The 20,734-nt window shown below is 38.4% G+C and overlaps 1 protein-coding gene across 1 annotated transcript in view; it reads left to right on the top strand.

Annotated features, from left to right (window-relative positions):
• The window catches only part of LOC123774107 (cystathionine gamma-lyase), a 24,523-nt gene extending 11,878 nt beyond the window's left edge, over positions 1–12,645 (top strand). Inside the window, exons 3-9 of the mRNA XM_045768238.2 lie at positions 1,212–1,293; positions 3,563–3,692; positions 5,931–6,236; positions 6,685–6,901; positions 7,743–7,894; positions 8,680–8,818; positions 11,644–12,645. Coding sequence (XP_045624194.2) covers positions 1,212–1,293; positions 3,563–3,692; positions 5,931–6,236; positions 6,685–6,901; positions 7,743–7,894; positions 8,680–8,818; positions 11,644–11,655 — 1,038 coding nt within the window. The 3' untranslated portion in view covers positions 11,656–12,645. The remainder of the gene's footprint in view (positions 1–1,211; positions 1,294–3,562; positions 3,693–5,930; positions 6,237–6,684; positions 6,902–7,742; positions 7,895–8,679; positions 8,819–11,643) is intronic.
• Positions 12,646–20,734: the final 8,089 nt, after the last annotated feature.

Genomic DNA, 20,734 nt, shown 5'->3' with positions numbered 1-20,734 from the left:
ATGATGTTTACAGTCCAGAGACTGAAATATTAAGATGAATTCCTATTAATATACTGTAGCTGGTGAATTTAATAGCAAAGTGGCAATGATATCCCCATTTTTTAAAGCGAGGATAGTGATTAAAGCAGTATTCACTTTAATAGTAATTAAAGCACTATTTCTAGGATTATTTTATTACAAACAGCAATATTATCTGTATTGTATTAAATGTTAGTAAATGGTGTTGGTGTTTCCGACAGGCCTTCAGATTTCAGACATATCACAAACTAAGCATAATTGCAAAGAGGGTTTTTCTATTTTAATCAAGTTTCTAATAAGTGTTGCTTTTGCTATTTATACTGTGAAGTCATCAAGATTTTAATAGTACAAAATATGAAATTGGGTTCATTTTAAATTTTGTAATAGTAAATATGTAAACTCACTTAATAAAATGTTAACACAATACCAGGCTATAAGTGTTCAAAATACTTTATGTAGAATATAATAAATACAACCAATAAGCATCCTTGCATAGGAATTTTATGTATTTTACCTGAACAAAAACAGTCTAGGCCAACTATGGGTACTGCCCTTTCCGAGGATGTAACCCACAAGTTAATAAACTCTCAAGTGCCAGTTGATTATTAGGTGAACAGAGTCATCAGGTGAAAATGTCTAAGCATCTCTGTCCTCCTGTGGGACTTGAACCCGGGACCTGCCAGTTGTGACCCAACTGTGCTGACCACTGCGCTACATCATACCATTAATCATCATTGCACTCAAAATACTGAGTTTTAAAAGTAAAACAATTGCATGGAGATAGCGAGTGTAATTGTAAATTAGTACAGTATCTTTTTTTTTTCTTTAGACTAGGGTTCATAAGGGCTGTAATATGTGAAACTGCAAGCAAGAGCTGTAATTCTGTCTCAGCTCAGTTGAAACCTGCTTATAGACCCATTTATTTCGTGAGCCTATTTTATGCATCAATAGGAATAAACTTTATTCATTAATCACTTAAGTGATCTAGTTTGTTAAAATAGTTATACTGAAAAACCTGTCAAAGCTCAGCAGACACTAATCTTAAATGTTTTCCCACTTATTTTAATTTAATCAAATGGTTACTTTTTAAATAAGATGTTATTAGCACTAGATTCAGGAGTGCTTTGTTGGCAAGTAATATTTAATCATTACAACTGGATATTTTGTTAATCTATACATACATTTTATTCCAGTTTTATGAATATGGTCGTTCAGGTAATCCAACCCGAAGTGTCCTTGAAAAGTGTCTGGCATCAACTGAAAATGCAAAGCATGGTAAGTTAATAAGTTACTGTACTGTATTTGTTAATGCTTACATTAGTTATTATTAGTTAAGGAAGAGCTGGTATGAGTTGCCAACAAATGCTTTTGGTTCTCTGGACGTTTTTGACAAATCGGGTTGCTGTATAATGTAGATCAAGGTTCCTAACAGGGAACCTTGATGGAAGAAATTTGAAAGGGACCATGGGACGCACATTATGTATTGTACAGAGTAATCACACTAATGTAACTGCATCAATGAGAAAATTTGTAAAAGCAGTGATGAGGGTTTGAACCTACGCGGTGGATGTTTTACCAGAACCACGATATCAACTAGACCACTAGTTGCTGGAAGCATGTGGGGGGGGGGGGGAACACCCAACGCATAGGTTCGGATTCTCATCACTGCTCCTATGGATTTTCTCATTATGCATTATATTCAAACAAAAACCAGGTAGTGTTGAAATGAATTTCTCCCGTTACCATTTACATGCAGTTTTAACTGAGAATAGCCATTCAGGGCTTGATGTGTGTATCTGTAGCAGCAATGGCTACTGTCAAGTATACTAGCTTGATCTATTTTGTTGTAGGGGAAAGTCTGTTAGGCATATTGAGGGGTCCCTAGTAACGAGCAAGGGTGTCTGCATAAATCCCATCCAGTGGTTGGCCTTAATGTGATAATGTGAGTGATGTATGTCAACCCCCCCTATATGCCACACCTGATGATAGCATCTGGTGAAAATCTAAAAATCAGATTCTTATTGCTTACAAAACTGTGGGGCTTTCACTTAACCCCTAAAGTTTGGCTATCAAAGGTACCTCTCTGTTTGCAAAAATTGTGCCGAGAGATTACCGGGCGAGGGGAGGGGGGAAGGTCATTTAGTATGTGGACTGACATGTCATAGATTTGCTGAAGAGTTAAATGAAAGAGCGAGCTGTGATGATCATGTTAGAGGACTTATGTTTGCCGCTGCCTCTTTAGTTTACAAAATATTTGGAATAACTTTAGTTACACATAATTGAAACAAAAATTGAATACTGTATGTAGATCTACAGTGTAATATGTACAACTATATTGCATGTAAATGTTCCTGGCACAACTTAATGGAAGTGTTGTACTACCTATTCTACTATTATTCTGTCTGGTAATGTCTCCAGAAATGATTCAAATACCAGCAGGAAATACCAAATTGGGTTTTGATGATAGTCTTTCCCGAATTCACTTGAGGCCAGAGTCTTGAGTGGCATTGATAGAGACAGGAAGCTGGTAGCTTGTCAAAGGTCTCTTGTTGGTTGTACAAGATAACCTCATCTATAGCAATCATTTACAAATTATACCAGTATATTTTTCATGAGGCAAAGTTAACTCCAATGTAATGCTAATTACTTGGGGGACGACCGGGCCGCGGGGACGCTAAGCCCCGGAAGCACCTCAAGGTAGGTAAGGGGGGGGGGATGGACAAATGTACAGTATGGTAAGTTTAGATGAATATTTGAAGGTTTAGTTACAATGGCTGTTTGAATGGTGATGGCGTAGTGACAAGTAGAGTTGTAATATGCTGATAGTGAAGATGTCTAGATAGATGGTGGTTCTTGGTAAGTGTGTAATGTTGTTGCTACCTGGTGTGTGACTGGTGATTTTGTTGTTGTTTTTAGATTTAGCTACTCAGAACGAAATGTCCATGTAGCACGGGCTATGGTGAGCCCCATAGAGTTTTTTAAATGTTACCCATATGAATAAAAATGAAAGACCCATGATTGTGGGTCTGTTTCATTTTCATTCATGTGGGTAACATTTAAAAGCATTGCAGTCTTTTGAAACTTTTACAAGATCTAACCTAGATGATGAACCTCCAGCCCAAGTTTCAGCATGTCAACCTGACAGGAAATCGTTGGGGGGCAACATTTAAAAGTTTCAACGAGTATGCAAACTGATTTTAAAGTTGATGAATTTAACTAGTGGAATAGTCTTGAGTAACATTCAGAAAGAGGATATTACATAACCTTTATTTGCTGGAAAATAAATAATGATGAGCCATTACGAGTGTAGCCGTCATTCTGTAATTACTTTACACTAATAATTACACACCCCCGTCACTTGCCCACCTCAGTATTACCAGTACAGTATTTAAAGTGTTACTCCCTCTTTATGCATTATAACCCTTCCTCTGGAGATAAGCTAGCCCAGTTAGGTTACATTGTAAACATCTGGTATTTAAAAAAATCATGCCTGTAATCTTCATATTATCTTGTGTATATGCTGATAAGATTTTTCCATTTTTAGGCTTGACATTTTCTTCGGGTTTGGCTGCCACTACTACGATAACGCATCTCCTCTCTGCTGGCGACCACATGATCTCCATGGATGACCTCTATGGTGGCACCAACAGATACTTCAGGCGTGTTGCCTCCCGGTAGGCAATGCTTTCTCCTGAACCTTCAAGATGACTTCACAAGCTTAAAATTATTAACTTTTGTACCAAAATATTCAGAAGAGTATGATAAAGTTGACTGCTTGGTTACATAACGGTGCATATTTAATAAGGCCAATAGTACGCATTGCTTGTTGGGCATAACTTGAGATAAAATTATCACTTAAAATCACTTAATTTATTGTTAGGTTTAATGGAGTAAACATTTAATACTAAACAAAAAGTAAGGTAGCATATGACTTTTTAAGAACTTTGGATAATGATATGCAATATTTAGGTAACAATGATGAAAAACAAAGGCATACACTATTTAGTAAAGTACATATATATAGAATTTACAGTAATAACAAAACACACAAATGTCTTATTTTGGATGAGGAAATGTGATTGAAATTTGTTACATGATGTTAATTAGATATTTCATAGTTTCTATTTTAAACAAATTGGGAGAAGTGCAGCTTTGAATTTCGTGTGGGTGCTATTTCCATAATTTGTGAATCTTAATTTGCATAGCATTTCTGCTTTGGTCGAGCCTGCTTTCCGACCGTCCCTCGTGGTCACTTGTCCCTTGATAGAATTCTTGGTGAACTGGATACTTTTGATATCGTTCGCCTTATGCGTTTCTGTTCTCGTATTGACATTCTCAGTGATATTTAGCGCCCTCTGATTATTTCGCACTTTGATGGTGCTACATAGCCTTCTCGGTTTGGTGCCTTCTTTTGATGATTATCTTACCTTACCTTTGGTCGAGCCTCTGCAGGAATATAAAAAAAGATGTTTCTAGAGTGGTGCCCATGGGTTCTGTTACATCATCTTCAGGTAACATTTAATGTCAGGCTTAATATTGTTGTGTTATAGAACAGGAAGTTGGAAGGACAGGAAGTTATACCATAACCCTTGAACGGCACAACTGTTAAATGCTGAAATCGCCATGGGGTGCAAGAAAAAAATAGTTATGAAAAAAAAAAATTCTTTAACTGGCCTCCAGGAAGCACAAAAATTAAAGTAAAAAGTGTTGTGGTTTAGCCACAGTGGCCTGGATAATTTGGGATTTTTTTTTATTAATAGAAGAGGTGGTACCGCATAGGAATAACTTTAGCGATTTATTTTTGTTTCTCGCTTTATTCCATAAATTTTTCTGTGCTATAGGTTGCATTGATGTCTCAAAGGTGGTGGTTATGTATAACATTTAAAATAGAAGTGTATGGAAATGTGTGTAAATATATGGACACTAATGTATTTATACAAATATAAATATTAGGCCCATATATATAAGCCTAAATCTTAAAATTTCACATAGTACATATTTTGCCTGAAATATATACAGTACATGGTAATCACTTGTTTGCTTTTGTTAAAAATTTTCTCTATGGCTGCCTTAAACGTTCAGACACTGGATGGTGGTGGTGCCAAAAAATGGTCCTCATTTTTTTTTTATTAAGACCCTAGAAGGAAAGTAAGGGACTGGATTTTTTAAAAATGGTAGATAGTTGTTGGAGGCTGGAGGAAACAAATATGAGCCCTGTGTATGTGCAGGGCTATTTTATTTTAAATCTGCAAATCATATACATATATATGATTGGCGCCCTCCAGCCAGTTAGACCATGTATTTATATGGTTCTCACTATCCAAGGGTTAATTATTACACCATTAATTTTTACTCCATGAAGTACACAATTATTTTATACTTGATTTGCTACCTACACCTTTAAGACATCAAATAACTGTATATGCTAATCACTACTTTTTCTTTATTAACTTTATTGTATTTTTTAAAAGTCTGTAAATGCCACATACACCTTAAATCTTGCATGCCTTCTGTGTAAGATGTTGTATTGCAAATATCTGATCTACAAGCCTTCTTTCACCACTGAGCCCTCTTTGTTCATCAATGATAAATTTCTATAAATTCCTGTAATCTTTTGATCACTATCCTGCCACTTTATGCCCACTACACTCTCTAAACTAATGCCTCTTAATTTCTTCACTACTGCACTTTCACTTTTTTTTTTCTAGAGTGGTATTATCACTGCTCTTTTTTCCAATCCTCTGGCACATTGCCACTATTTCGTCCCTTCTGGCAGCGTCTCCCCACCTGCATTCCCTTTTCAATCAAATCATTATTGTGTATACTGCTCAATGCTTGTACAATAATGTCAATATTGCAATATTTAATTTATGTTTACGGAATTTGATTTGTGGTTTCATGATCCTTTTCAGGATGGGAATTGAGGTAGATTTTGTTGATGCAGTTGATCCAAAGAATGTGGAAGCAGCATTTAAACCCAACACGAAGATGGTTTGGATTGAAACTCCAACCAATCCTACAATGAAGATTGTTGACATTGCAGCTGTGGCAGCTATAGTGAAAAAGCATACCAAATCATTCCTGGCTGTGGACAACACATTTATGTCTCCATATTTTCAACGACCTCTTGATCTTGGAGCAGATATGGTGATGCATTCGGTAACGAAGTATATCAACGGACACACTGACGTCATCATGGGAGCTGTCTGCACTAATCGGTAATGCAAAGTAATGGTGTCCTTTGATTTTTTGTTCTTTATATTACTGACTACATTTGTTTACATTCTATTTGAGCTTGTTATTGATTGTGTGCAGCATATGCAGTATGAACATGTGATGGGTGGGCTCTAGAATACTAATAACTTCCAAACAGTATTGCACCATCAGTTACTGGTTTTCTTTATTAAATAACTCCCTTAAATTAATCCACATTAATTTCAGTTGTTAGGCTAGAGCATCATGCATTGACTTGTGTAGCTGAGATTGGCAGCTCTTTGGAAATAACACTGAACAGAGAAGAATGTTCATGTACAGTACTGTATATTTATACTACATGCCTTCCCTACTAATTTATTCTTGTTCATTCCACAATAAGAACTTGGGTGTACTTCAATTCAGTAAGTTTCATCAAAACTTGTGTATTTTAAACTGCATTGTCACTTACAGGGATGACCTTCATGATGAACTTCGTTTCCTCCAAAATGCTATCGGACCTGTTCCTTCCCCATTTGATTGTTACTTGGTTAATCGGTCACTCAAAACCTTGGCACTGAGAATGGAACAACACATGAAGAATGGTTTAGCAGTGGCCAAGTTTTTGGAGACTCACCCTTGTGTGGAGAAGGTCCTTCACCCTGGGTTACCATCTCACCCTCAGCATGAGGTAAGGAAGTGCATTTTCCACTTTAACCGTCGCTTGAAGCTTGAAAAATTTACATTTTGATACATTTTTGTATAACCTGAAAATCATTCATTTACTTTTTTCTCTATGCAGCAGAGAACCCTATGAAAAAATTCCCCTAGGTCAGTGTATATTGCTGTGTTCTTTGTATGACAGTGTTCTCACATTAATTTCATTTTGTATCTTTAGGACTACAGTACTTGAATTTTTGTGTGTATTAGTTTTCTTGTACTAATCTCAAGTTATCCATTGTTTTTCTTTCACATTGCTATTTCTCACCATTTAAACTTCTTATATTACTAACTACTCCTTATAATACTAAACCATGTGTCTTGTCGAGTTTTAAGTTAATTGTATTCATATATTATCCTTATACTAAAAATTTAAATTCAAGCACTTTATTCTGTGTAGCTGTAATTGACATGTGCTTCACTGGCATGTTTGTAAACAGAAGATTACACAATTAGAGAGATTGTTTTGTCAGTTGCTGTCGTCCCTATTTTTCTTTTAATGTTTTCACTACCATGGGACTACAATGTTATGGTTATGGGGGACCAGTTTTTCTGTGACCTGTATCTGATTCTCTATTGAAGCTCTACACTTGATCATTTATCTTTTCACTCTAACTGTAAACACTACAGCCAAATATTGTATACTGGACTATTTTTTTTAATTTACCATTTGATTACAGATGTTTCAATTCTTTGATTATGGTTTCTTACTGTGAAATGAGTGCTGTAATTGACTGACAAAATATAGATTCCTTAGAATATACACCATCAAATTTATACCCATTTATAATATTGTTGTTTGTCGTTTTCAGTTATCCAAGCGTCAGTGTTTTGGTCAGTCTGGCATGTTGAGTTTCTACATCAAGGGAAACGATTTAGAGACATCAAAGAAATTCTTTAAGCAGTTGAAAGTGTTCACGCTTGCTGAGAGTTTGGGAGGATACGAGTCACTGTGTGAGCTTCCGTAAGTTACTAAAAAAAGTAGTAACATTAGTAATTTAAATTTTTTTTATAGTGCATTAGACTGAATTATCAAGAGTACATAACCTAAAATGCAGAATTTTGACATGTCTTAAAGTACTGTATAAATAAAGTGTGATGTTAAATAAAATAATTTCCTGAGAATGACACTGCTCCAATTTTATAAGTTAGTGTTAGTTGCTCGTGTTTGTAAGACCCGGCCCAGGTTTAAGGCAAGGCAGACTACCCAGTAGTACAGTATTCTGGAGCCTCCACTTTTATGACAGCCTCCATAAAACTGTTTTGACCAGGCCACGAGGACGCTAAACCTTGAAATCATCTCGAAGATAATGTGACAGTCGAGTAATATTTTAGCTTTGATAAATTGTTTGCTACTGTGTATACTGTATTTAACTTAAGTGCAGGTGGGAGTTTGAGTATAGGAAAAGTTTGACTAGATACAGTACAGTATATCAAAAAGAAGTTTGATACTGAAGTTTGGTAGTGCTGGTGCTACTCGTTGCCATATGTGAGAGAGAGAAGTGGATGACTGGGTGTGTTGCTTAATGTTTCTTCTCCAATACTGCTTCTGTTTTTACTCTGTACTGATGCCCCTCTGCCTCATGGATCTGGGCAATGTGATGAATCTAGATATTTATGGATATAATAAAAAAAAAAAATTGTCAAGTTTTTATAAAGATTTATCTGGCTTTCTTTTCCAGAGAACTGGTAATGACAATTCTTTTCCATTTTACTGGCATCTTTAATTATTTTCAAATGTTTTGGCAGGTCTTTGATGACACATGCATCTGTGCCAGAAGAAGATAGAAAGAAACTTGGAATCACAGATGGACTTATACGTGTTTCATGTGGTTTAGAGGGTACCGAGGACCTTATTAAAGACCTGGATCAAGCTCTCAAAGCTGTGGTAAGTAATAGCAGATTTATTATTGCTACAACTACAGCATCATCCCTGATCAATTGTTCTCATTATAGTTTTATCCATATTTTACAATGATTCAAGTACAGTTGACTTTCAAAATAATGAGCAGTAGACATTGATTAATTCAACATATATTCAGGGCATTAATCGTCCTCCTCATCGTTAAGATAATATGAAGGTATATTTAATTAGTCAAGTCACGAATTTACAGTTGGCTCTCTTGGTTTGCTCTGTACTTACTCTTGGGGCCCCTTGCCTTCCTTGGTTATCTACTTATTCATGTGCAAGTAAATGGTGGGACTTGTTTCACACTTCTGTACCTCATTTGGTATAACCTGAGATACCTTGGTGTTCACGCTTTATTTTTAAATTTGTAGTGTCCGTACAATACCTACTGCATGCATTTGTCGATCAGCTTGCGTGGTGCGAGGAAGATTCCTATTATTGGATCACTAATTCTCCTAATATCAGATTTTAGAATAGTTAACAAAAATATCATCAGGAGGTGGGGAACATAACCTGTCATATACCTGTTGATTGAGGCTCGACGTCCTCATGGCCTGGTATCTGACCAAGTCTCTGGATTATAGTCTGGTCAATCGGGCTGTTTGAGTGATGCCACAATTTCAAAACTGCCACTACGCCCCTCTACCAGTTGCCACTACTTCCCCACACCTGTCCCTATCCCTCACCCCCCATCCACCTGCACATGTTGCCACTATCCCCCAGCCCCTCATTACATATGATGCCACCACCTCTCAACCCCTTCCCTTTACATCTGTTGCACTACCCCCCAAACCCCCACCTTTACATCGGTTGCCACCACTGCCCCCCCCCCCTAAACTCCACCCACATAATGCTGCCACTACCCCTCCCCCCCTCACAAATCTGCCTCTACCCCCTCCTCCCTCCTTCCCCACACACATCTGCCTCTACTCCATATGCAGGCCAAAACGCACTTAAGTCAGTGAGAATGGTGGAGTGTGCTGACCTTGCCTTCCCTAGGCAAACGAACTTTACTATAATTACATTATGCACGAAATGAATTTCTATTGGCCATACATAGAGTAACCTCTATCCCATTACCATTAGTTTAGAAACTATGCTGTCTACAAAAGGCTTCAAATATTTTATTGGCTATTGCATGGTATTATGCTGTGTTTTATTAAGATTTTTTTTAAGGCAGATATACAATGCAACCTCAATTCAGCAAACTATATGGGATCAACCTTGATCCATTGGAGTGGACTTCCCTTCAACTCTTTCAACTTTATCTTTATGCTTTTCACCATACTGGGTTACCTTCAGCTCTGGTGCCTTTGTTTGTCCCCTACCTCGAGCCTGTATGTTAAAACTGGCATCCTGTCTCAGCAGGATCGTCGTGATCGTTAGTGTCTTCGCTACCTTACGTGGTCCCTACAACATCCTCTCTGTCGTGCTTTGAACAATACCCCTTATGTTGGTCCTGTTCCCTTTCACCAACTTCCTTTTTCTGTACGGTTGTGTCTCTCGCAAGATTCTTTTGGTTCATGTTACCAATATTTCTCATGTCGGTCCGTCCTTGCCCCCGATGGAGGGTTCCCACTTCCAATGTTTTGCAAAATCCTGACCCACATGGCAAAGACTTCTAATCCTCCTACAGTTCTGAAACTTTTTCCCTGCACACTTTTCATTGCTGTCTTCACAGGTAGTTCTAAGTTTGCTGACTATGAAGGCTACTCCATTGTATTTCCTGACCACACCTATGTCACCTTTCCCGGAGACTAGCATCATCCCGGCAGAACCTGATGCAATTCTTTGTGCTCTTAAACTGCTTTTTGGCTGTCAACAGTCCTTTGTTCTCGTATTTGATTTGCAGTGCCCTCATGGCTCTGGAGTCATTTAATCCTATCCATCCCATGGTAGTCGAAATTCAACATTGGCCGTTTCTTATCTCTAGTAGATTTGTCTAGTTTCACTAGGTTCCCAGCTATATTGGCATTTCCTTAAATGAGTATGCAGACACTGTCACTAAGGAGGCAATCCTCACTTGTACAATTTCCAGGAAAGGCATTCCTTATTCAGACTTCTACCCAGTCATTCATTCCTCAATCTGTGCCCATTGGCAGGGTCATTGGTCTTGTGTTACTGGTAACAAATTGCATGTAACCAGCAGCGGAAAACTGCTCTGGTGAGGGTTAAGTATTGCCATACACATTTAACTCGTTGGCATTTAATAGAATCCTGCCCTGGTCCTTATTGTCCAAACTGCATTGTCCCTTTTACGGCCATGCATATCCTTGTTGAATGTCTTGACATCCAGGATGTTTGTCTTGCTCCCCGACTATCCCTCGTGGTCATTTGTCCCTCGATGCCAATCTTGGCAATACTTTTGATATAACTCGCCTCATGCACTTTTGTTTTCGTATTGGCATCCTTATTCATATTTAACGTCTTCTGAATACCCTGCAACTTTTGATGGTGCTACAGTCTTCATGGTTTGGTGCCGCCTTTTGATAATTACTTAGTTGGTATACATGTTCATAAAATATAAAGTAATGTATAATATAAAAATAAACTTTGCTTAATTACAGGGCTATTAAAGTGAATTTAGCATAATTTATTAATGATGAAATTATGGCAATACATTTGAGAGGAAAAAGTACATTGAATCTAGAATGGGTTTTATATTGTGAATTGCAAATGAAAGCTTTGATGAGAAGGACTGCACTACATAATTCACGTTGAGAATTTTACTGTATTAGTGTAATGTAAGTTATTTGTAATAAATATTTGAAGTACACACTGTATAATTGTTGTCCTCTTCCCAGGTTCATGTTTGAGGAGCATCTCCAGGCTATTCCACTATATTAGTCACGACCCAGGAAAGACTACAGTCGTGGCTGAACGTTAACTTGCTCTAACCACAGCAAGTCCCTGTTCAGAGTACTGTATCATATTGATAGATAGCATATTATAATAATAATAATAATTATACAGTAATAGTAATTTATTGTTGGGACAGGAAGCCAGAGTGTATTCATAAACGTATTGGCTTTTATAGAGGTTCCCCCCCCCCCCCCCAAGGCCGAATTACTGACACCGCCCAGAATGCAACCCCACATGGAGTTGACTAACACCTGAGTTCCTACTTGCTACTAGGTGAAAGGAAATGTGCCCAATCATTTCTGTCCCGCCCTGGATTTGAATCTGGAATTCTCGATTGTGCGTTGAGAACGAACCCGACTGTACAGTACTACCAGGACCCTTTAAAGGTAGTAAAGTAAAAAAATATCTCTACCTTTAGTATTTTATTTACACATTTATTTGTTTAATTTTGTAGAAAGATTTTGCCATGCCTTTGTTTAGCTTTTGTAGCTAGAAATGTATATTTTGTATTCTGATGTCTTGCTGTTATGGAGCTACAGATTCTTAAGTACTGTTTGAATAAAATTAGAAATTTTGAGTGATGCCAAATCCATTACCATATTCTCTTCAAAAGGAAATGTTGGTTTATAAATTGTGTAATTTTTTTAAATATTACAAATACAGTATTATAAAATCAGTCATTTGTATGAATCGGTGAAAGTGGTGCACCATAAATTAATATATAAAGACCTTTGGAAGACACTAGTTTGTAAGCTTGTTGACAGAATTATTTAGAGGAACTTACTTCCAATACAGAGAAAGCACAGGAGAAGTTACAAAACTGAGCTGTTGGCTTATGTTATTTTACTAATTTATTGACTCCTGGGTCTGTCAATGTATTTGAAATTTAATTTCAAATATTTTAGGACCATAATTAGTTGGAATAAAAAAAGTATTTAAATGTTTCATTTTATTCAATTTTTCCTTTAAAGTTACGTAAAAGTGCAATATAAAGTGATTGCCGTAATCACTTTACTTTACAAAATTGAGCTTTGGGCACCACTTTTCATGGGGGGGGGGGGGGGGGGAAGAATCCTACCATGGTAATCTAGAGGGCAGAAGTGTGGGGCATGTTAAGTCCTGGTTCCCTTTTCATGGTTCAGGTTTTCAAAGTGGCAAAGGGTCTAATAAGTTATGAAGCATCTCTTCTGGTCCAATCCATGTGTTTGCTGTGCATATCATTCATATATCATATGTCCATCATTCACTCACTAAAAACTAAAGCTGGGAACATTAATGAAATACCATCCATGGTATACAAGAGTACTTCCCATGCCTTTGTGCCACCCATAGCACTGTTGTTCAACAAAGCTCTAGAGTACTTCTGGACCTTCCCTGATATTGAAAAAACACGCGTAACGCCAGTTCATGAAGAAGGCAAGCCGGCAGACACAAACAATTAGTCAAATATCAAACCTACCCATATCAAATATTTCAGAAAATCATTTATAAACACAACTACTCCTACCTTGTAACATTTGATATACTTAGTCCCTGACAGTTTGGCTTCTGCTCCCAAAAAAGAGAGTACCAATGATACAATTATTAGTCTGCTTGATATAATCTACTCGGCCCATGACAAAATTGAATTTTTTATTGGACTCTTCATTGACCTGAGAAAGGCCTTTGATACTGTTAACCACAATTCTCTTACTTGAACTTCCCCATTATGGTGGTCTTGCTCTGGACTGCATCCGATCCTATCTTAGTGAGACACCAATATGTAGCCATCAATGATATAACCTCTCCCATTCTACCATTAACTGTAGGAGTGCCACAAGGCAGCATCCTAGGACCTGTCCTATTTCTTATATACATCAATGATCTGCTTAATGTGTCTTAACATTTTTTAAACCTATATTGTTTGCTGATGATACTACCCTCATTTACTCAGACCCCAACCCACACAGGGCTCTGTACTCGGTCCTATCTTGTTTCTGATATATGTAAATGATCTCCCAGAGGGTATCGATTCATTTCTCTCAATGTTTGCGGACGATGCTAAAATTATGAGAAGGATTAAAACAGAAGAGGACTGTTTGAGGCTTCAAGAAGACCTAGACAAGCTGAAGGAATGGTCGAACAAATGGTTGTTAGAGTTTAACCCAACCAAATGTAATGTAATGAAGATAGGTGTAGGGAGCAGGAGGCCAGATACAAGGTATCATCTGGGAGAGGAAATTCTTCAGGAGTCAGAGAAGGAAAAAGACTTGGGGGTTGATATCACGCCAGACCTGTCTCCTGCAGCACATATCAAGCGGATAACATCAGCGGCATATGCCAGGCTGGCCAACATACGAACGGCATTCAGAAACCTGTGTAAAGAATCATTCAGAACTTTGTATACCACATATGTCAGGCCAATCCTGGAGTAAGCAGCCCCAGCATGGAGTCCATATCTAGTCAAGGATAAGACTAAACTGGAAAAGGTTCAAAGGTTTGCCACCAGACTAGTACCCAAGCTGAGAGGTATGAGCTACGAGGAGAGACTACGGGAATTAAACCTCACTTTGCTGGAAGACAGAAGAGTTAGGGGGGACATGATCACCACATTCAAGATTCTGAAGGGGATTGATAGGGTAGATAAAGACAGTCTATTTAACACAAGGGGAACACGCACAAGGGGACACAGGTGGAAACTGAGTGCCCAAATGAGCCACAGAGATATTAGAAGGAACTTTTTTAGTGTCAGAGTGGTTGACAAATGGAATGCATTAGGGGGTGATGTGGTGGAGGCTGACTCCATACACAGTTTCAAGTGTAGATATGACAGCCCGATAGGCTCAGGAATCTGTACACCTGTTGATTGACGGTTGAGAGGCGGGACCAAAGAGCCAGAGCTCAACCCCCGCAAACACAACTAGGTGAGTACACACATTAAATAATGTTTTAAATAATGAATTAAAAAAAGTCCTTATGGATGTCAACCAACAAACTCTCAATAAACATAGAAAAGACCTGCTACATTTTATTTGGAAGCAAAACAACAAATGCAATTCAGCTTCAGATAAACAATGTTAACATCAGCAATAAAAATAATGGAAAAGTTCCTTGGCCTATACTTAGACAAGAGACTCAACTTCAGCGCCCACATACAACACAATTAATAACATCTAAAACAGCTGGTATACTCTCAAATCAGATATTATATACCTAACTGCTCTTCTCTCACTATATTATGCACTAATTTATCCTTATCTTACTTATGGTATCTGTGCATGGAGTTCAACCACTGCAACCTACCTTAAGTCCATCATCACCCAGCAAACATTTGCTATCAAAATAATAAACTCTGCTTTCAGACAACACTCAGCCCCCTTGTTTAATTCCCTAAACATGCTAAACATAAACTCGCTCCACACATTCTCTTGTGTCAGCTACATTTACACAACCCTGTTCTTAAATGCAAATCCTGCTCTAAAACTCTTCCTGAACAGATGTAATAGAACACATACTCACCACACCAGAAATAAATATCTCTGATATCCTCAGTCAAACTTAATCTGTGTAAACACACTATGCAAATAAAGGGACCTAGTCCATGGAACTCACTTCCAAATGAATTGAAAAGCTGTCCAACTTTTGCCTTATTCAAAAACAAAAAGTACCTAATTTCATCTTCAAAGTTTCCTACCTAATGCTTAAAACTCGCACTGTATGTAGTGCTACCCAGTCCCCCAACATTTTCAAGAGGAAACTAGATTTATTCCTCCAAGGAGTGCCGGACCAACCGGGCTGTGGTGGGTATGTGGGCCTGCGGGCCGCTCCAAGCAACAGCCTGGTGGACCAAACTCTCACAAGTCAAGCCTGGCCTCGGGCCGGGCTTGGGGAGTAGAAGAACAGGTATGTACCTAAGCCATATAACTTTATCATTATGATCATTGCTGTCATTTTGTGTTATCAATATGCTTTATTGTGCCTACTAATCTTTGTCAAATTATCAATCAATGCTATCAATGTGCTTTGATATCCCTACTAATCTCTCAAATTTTCTTACAATGTAGCTGTTAGCATTTTATCAATTTTGCTAGAATTTACCTGCTTAATTATTAATATCTGTTAGATTAAGGAACTGCCCGAAACGCTGCGCGTACTAGTGGCTTTAAAAGAATGTAAACAACACATGCTATGTACTCTCACAAACCCAATGTACCTTCTTGTATATATATATAAATAAGTAAATAAATATAGATGCATATATTGTTTCCCTTCAATTGGAAGTTATCTGCCTATGAAGCTGGGGCTCCAGAAGAGGGGGAACACTTTATAAGCGAGAAGGGTAAAATAGGAGGTTGTGCTACCAAATTGATCAATTAGCTCATCTAGCTAAATGGTTTAGGGTTGAGCAGGCATTGGCACACCTGCGAGTGTCAACCGCAATGACAAGTATATATATGTATGTTGACGCTGAAAAAGCAGCTACGAGCGTAAACAAAATTACATAAGTAATAGAAGTGAAGATGCTAATTTCTGGGATGGCGGGGCTAGTGCTACCTTGCCTTGCGGTTACCTTGCGATGATTCCGGGGCTTAGCGTCCCCGCGGCCCGATCCTCGACCAGACCTCCAAACTTACGTACACGTAAGTTTGACCAGGAAAAAATGGAGTAGCCAACACCATCTGAGAACAAAGCAATGGAGTGAGGCATCTTTTTTAGGGAAATGCTCTTCATAACAGGAAGGGGCCTTCATATGAATCAGTGTCTTGGAAAATTTCACAAGTGGGACTGTACGTGTGTGCAAGGTAGGAACAGTACGAGGTGAGATGTTGCAAATGTGGACCGAGAGAGAATCTTACAAACGAGCCAGCCTGGCAAGATGAAGCAGGCCCCCCTGAGGGGTAGCAGTAAAAGCATGGCACAAGTGAGAGGATGTTGCAGGGACTTTGCGAGGTTGCGAAGGCGATAATGATCACGATGATCTTTGAGACAAAACACGAACGAACGAGAGACCAGAGCTGAGGCATGGTCTAGTACTGTGCAGAGCATAAAGACAATGTGCTATGACTCACTCTGAGGTATGTTGTTTCTTGTTCCCATTGTCACACTATGGTAATCCCCTTCTGTAGGGTTAATGTTAAAATTTTGGGATTGATCTTTGACACCCACATGTCTTAGTCACCCTATGTCGCCAACCCGTTCTCGCAAATTGAATAAGTCAATATTGACTTATTAAATATGTGCATAGGTGACATACTTAACATAATAAAGATTCATAGAAAACACCGACCTTACCTAACCTACTTAGTATGTTGAGATAAGCATCTTATTGCTTCGTAATTACAATTACGCTCACCAAGTTAGATGCTCTAAGGCCCTTACATTAGACTTGTGCTATGACTCACTCTGTCTGCGGAAAAGCAGAGGAATAGGCATGGCAATCATAATTGAGCTTAGACAGTACAAGGAAGGAGTGGAATTATGAGACACGATGACCAAATCACATGTCAGAAATGAAGAAACAATTTTTCAGTCACGTTTTTGTGACTCATTACTTGTATGGGATAAGACTTCAAGTAAGGTTAGGTAAGGGCCTTAGAGCATCCAACTTGGTGAGCGACATAGGGTGACTAAGACATGTGGGTGTCAAAGATCAATCCCAAAATTTTAACATTAACCCTACAGAAGGGGATTACCATAGTGTGACAACGGGAACAAGAAACAACATACCTCAGAGTGAGTCATAGCACAAGCCTTAGTTGTAGAGAACTTAAACCCATAATTGGTGGCGCAGGACACGTTACAGATCGTGAATTGGAACTGGCATTGGAGGGAAGAGTTCTTACTATAACGAAGAGATCAACATGAAAGTGAGAAAATGCCAGGAGTGAAGGTAAAGACTATTTAGGTCAACCTGAAGAACAGTACTGAACCCTACCCTGGGGAAACGCGTTCGTATTATCGAAAAGTGAGAAAGCAGTACCGAATTCCCTAAACGAACGAGAAGAAACAAAGAAAAGCGGAAGATTGCCACAAAGGTGAAAATAACGTAGTTGGGCTAACACACACACACTCCAGGTGGCGTTATAAACATTTCCCAGGACAAAAAGAGCAGCAACAATGGAGGAATTCGCAGCAAAGGGCGTCCATTTTCCGGGACCAGTGTCAACTCTCAATTATAAGATATGCAGCAAATTTACCCTGGGGCATTATCTCTCGTGGCCTTGATGAGGACAGGAAGCCCGAGGCTTGTCAAAGGTCATCCCATTTGTCCTGACAATTTTATCGAGCTGGAATGTGAAATTCAGCAGTGTTTTGGCTTTTACGACTTAAAATCAACGCAAAACTATTTTACGTTGATACTTTTTTTCACGGCGAGATGGTGAATGCTTCCCTCCCGTAAGATTTTCTCAATGCGCTTGTAAATTGCGGTCAAGCTGATCAGAAGTAATTTTCAGCCGAGATGTGTCTGCCTTTTTTGAAAATAGAGGTAACATTTGCATATTTCTAATCAATGGCAGTTCACTCTATTCGAATCGAGCCCGAAAAATTGTAAAGGCACTGCCAACAGAGCCAAAAAATGCGGACCTAGCAGGCATTTTTAATTAATGATCGTATATACTCTGACATTTAATACAAGACACTAACACACTCGACTGGTGTCTTGGATAATGTATATATGCCATAGCCTCATAGTCAACACACGCAAAAAAAAAAAAAAATGTATTTTGACATAAAATGTTCACATATAATGCATGTTTAACCATAATGGAAGCTTAAACTCGGTCTGTGTTAACTGATTAGTACGTAAACTAGTTTTATATAATTAATTAAAGGTGGGTGCGTTGCCATAAGCTAAGTGGCAGTTCAATACATTCTTGAGCTTGAGCGGCGCCACCGGCCCGAAGCTGCAGTGTTACCGTCAGTAACTTAGCAGCTGGCCAGGGACATACTCATCCATCACTGCACATTCTCAGGTGAGCTCATTAATGTCAAGAGATTCGTGCAAAAAGATACATGTATTAGGTGTATGACAAATGTAAAAGACAAAGTTATAAAAGCTTGTAATTAAGAGCATCAAGTAAGATAAGCAAATTTATTAACAAACTTGCCAACAATTAATATGAAAGTTAGTCCCAAAAAATGATACATTATAAACAAATATGTTATTGTTGTTTAGATATGTTAGCCTCTTGCAATATATGAGGCTGTGACTCATACGTCAGGCTGCGAGCAGCCGCGTCCAACAGCCTGGTTGATCAGTCCGGCAACCAGGAGGCCTGGTCGACGACCGGGCCGCGGGGACGCTAAGCCCCGGAAGCACCTCAAGGTAACCTCAAGGTAACCTCAAGATATAGTAGTCTACAGACACTATTGCAACAACGAATATTTATAACGCCCTTGAACAATCAGCAATAAGTTGAAGGGAAGAATTGTAGTTCAATTATTCGTTGTGTTGACTTAACAAATCATTTATGTAGGCCTATACTGCGGGCATTTTGTGGACAGTGATAAGTCAATTTTACTTTATTAATTCCCAAGAAAAATTTAGGAAAACACAATTGTTTTAACAAAACTAAATTGTTTTCAATGCCAAAATCATTTGTATTACACCTACTAGATTTAATATTTGACAACTGACCTTAAAATATATTACAAGTATATAATAAATAAAAACAATATTTAGATATCGAGAAATCAAGAGTTTTTATATCAACAGAAGCAAATGTCAAGTAGTTAATGTTCTGTTATTTGTGTCACTCGTTTAACCACCTATTCCACCAAGAATAGGTCTATCTGTACCTTGATATTTGACATGCTCGCTGGTGGTGCCGCGGAGCCTAGCAACCAGCCGGTTGTCAAGAGTTACAGAGTTGAGGGTGAGGCGGGAGTGTTGTAGTGTAGCCAAGTTTACCTGTCATACACTGCTGCTGCTGCAAGTGTAGGGACCCATAGACTCCAAGAAGAAAATAAAAAGTATTCATAGAAGACCTTGTGGATTCTCATTCTCACTGAACACTTTAGTGTTTTATTTATATATATATATATATATATATATATATATATATATATATATATATATATATATATATATATATATATATATATATATATGTATGTATGTATGTATGTATATGTATGCATGTATGTATGTGTGTGTGTACTCACCTAATTGTGCTTGCGGGGGTTGACCTCTGGCTCTTTGGTCCCGCCTCTCAACCGTCAATCAACAGGTGTACAGGTTCCTGAGCCTATTGGGCTCTATCATATCTACACTTGAAACTGTGTATGGAGTCAGCCTCCACCACATCACTTCCTAATGCATTCTATTTGTCAACCACTCTGACACTAAAAAAATTCTTTCCAATATCTTTCTGGCTCATTTGGGCACTCAGTTTCCACCTGTGTCCCCTAGTGCGTGTGCCCCTTGTGTTAAATAGACTGTCTTTATCTACCCTATCGATTCCCTTGAGAATCTTGAATTTGGTGATCATGTCCCCCCTAACTCTTCTGTCTTCCAGCGAAGTGAGGTTTAATTAATTCCCGTAGTCTCTTCTCGTAGCTCATACCTCTCAGCTCAGGTACTAGTCTGGTGGCAAACCTTTGAACCTTTTCCAGTTTAGTCTTATCCTTGACTAGGACTAGATATGGACTCCATGCTGGGGCTGCATACTCCAGGATTGGCCTGATATATGTGGTATACAAAGTTCTGAATGATTCCTTACACAAGTTTCTGAATGCCGTTCGTATGTTGGCCAGCCTGGCATATGCCGCTGATGTTATCCGCTTGATATGTGCTGCAGGAGACAGGTCTGGCGTGATATTAACTCCCAAGTCTTTTTCTCTCTCTGACTCGTGAAGAGTTTCATCTCCCATATGATACCTTGTATTTGGTTTCCTGCTCCCTATACCTATCTTCATTACATTACATTTGCTTGGGTTAAACTCTAACAACCATTTGGTTCGACATTTCCTTCAGCTTGTCTAGGTTTTCTTGAAGCCTCAAGCAGTCCTCCTCTGTCTTAATCCTTCTCATAATTTTGGCATCGTCAGCAA

This window comes from Procambarus clarkii, chromosome 10 (assembly GCF_040958095.1).
Source record: "Procambarus clarkii isolate CNS0578487 chromosome 10, FALCON_Pclarkii_2.0, whole genome shotgun sequence".
Taxonomy (NCBI): domain Eukaryota; kingdom Metazoa; phylum Arthropoda; class Malacostraca; order Decapoda; family Cambaridae; genus Procambarus; species Procambarus clarkii.
Note: the sequence above shows the minus strand (reverse complement) of the source record. Positions and strands in the feature narration are given on the sequence as shown.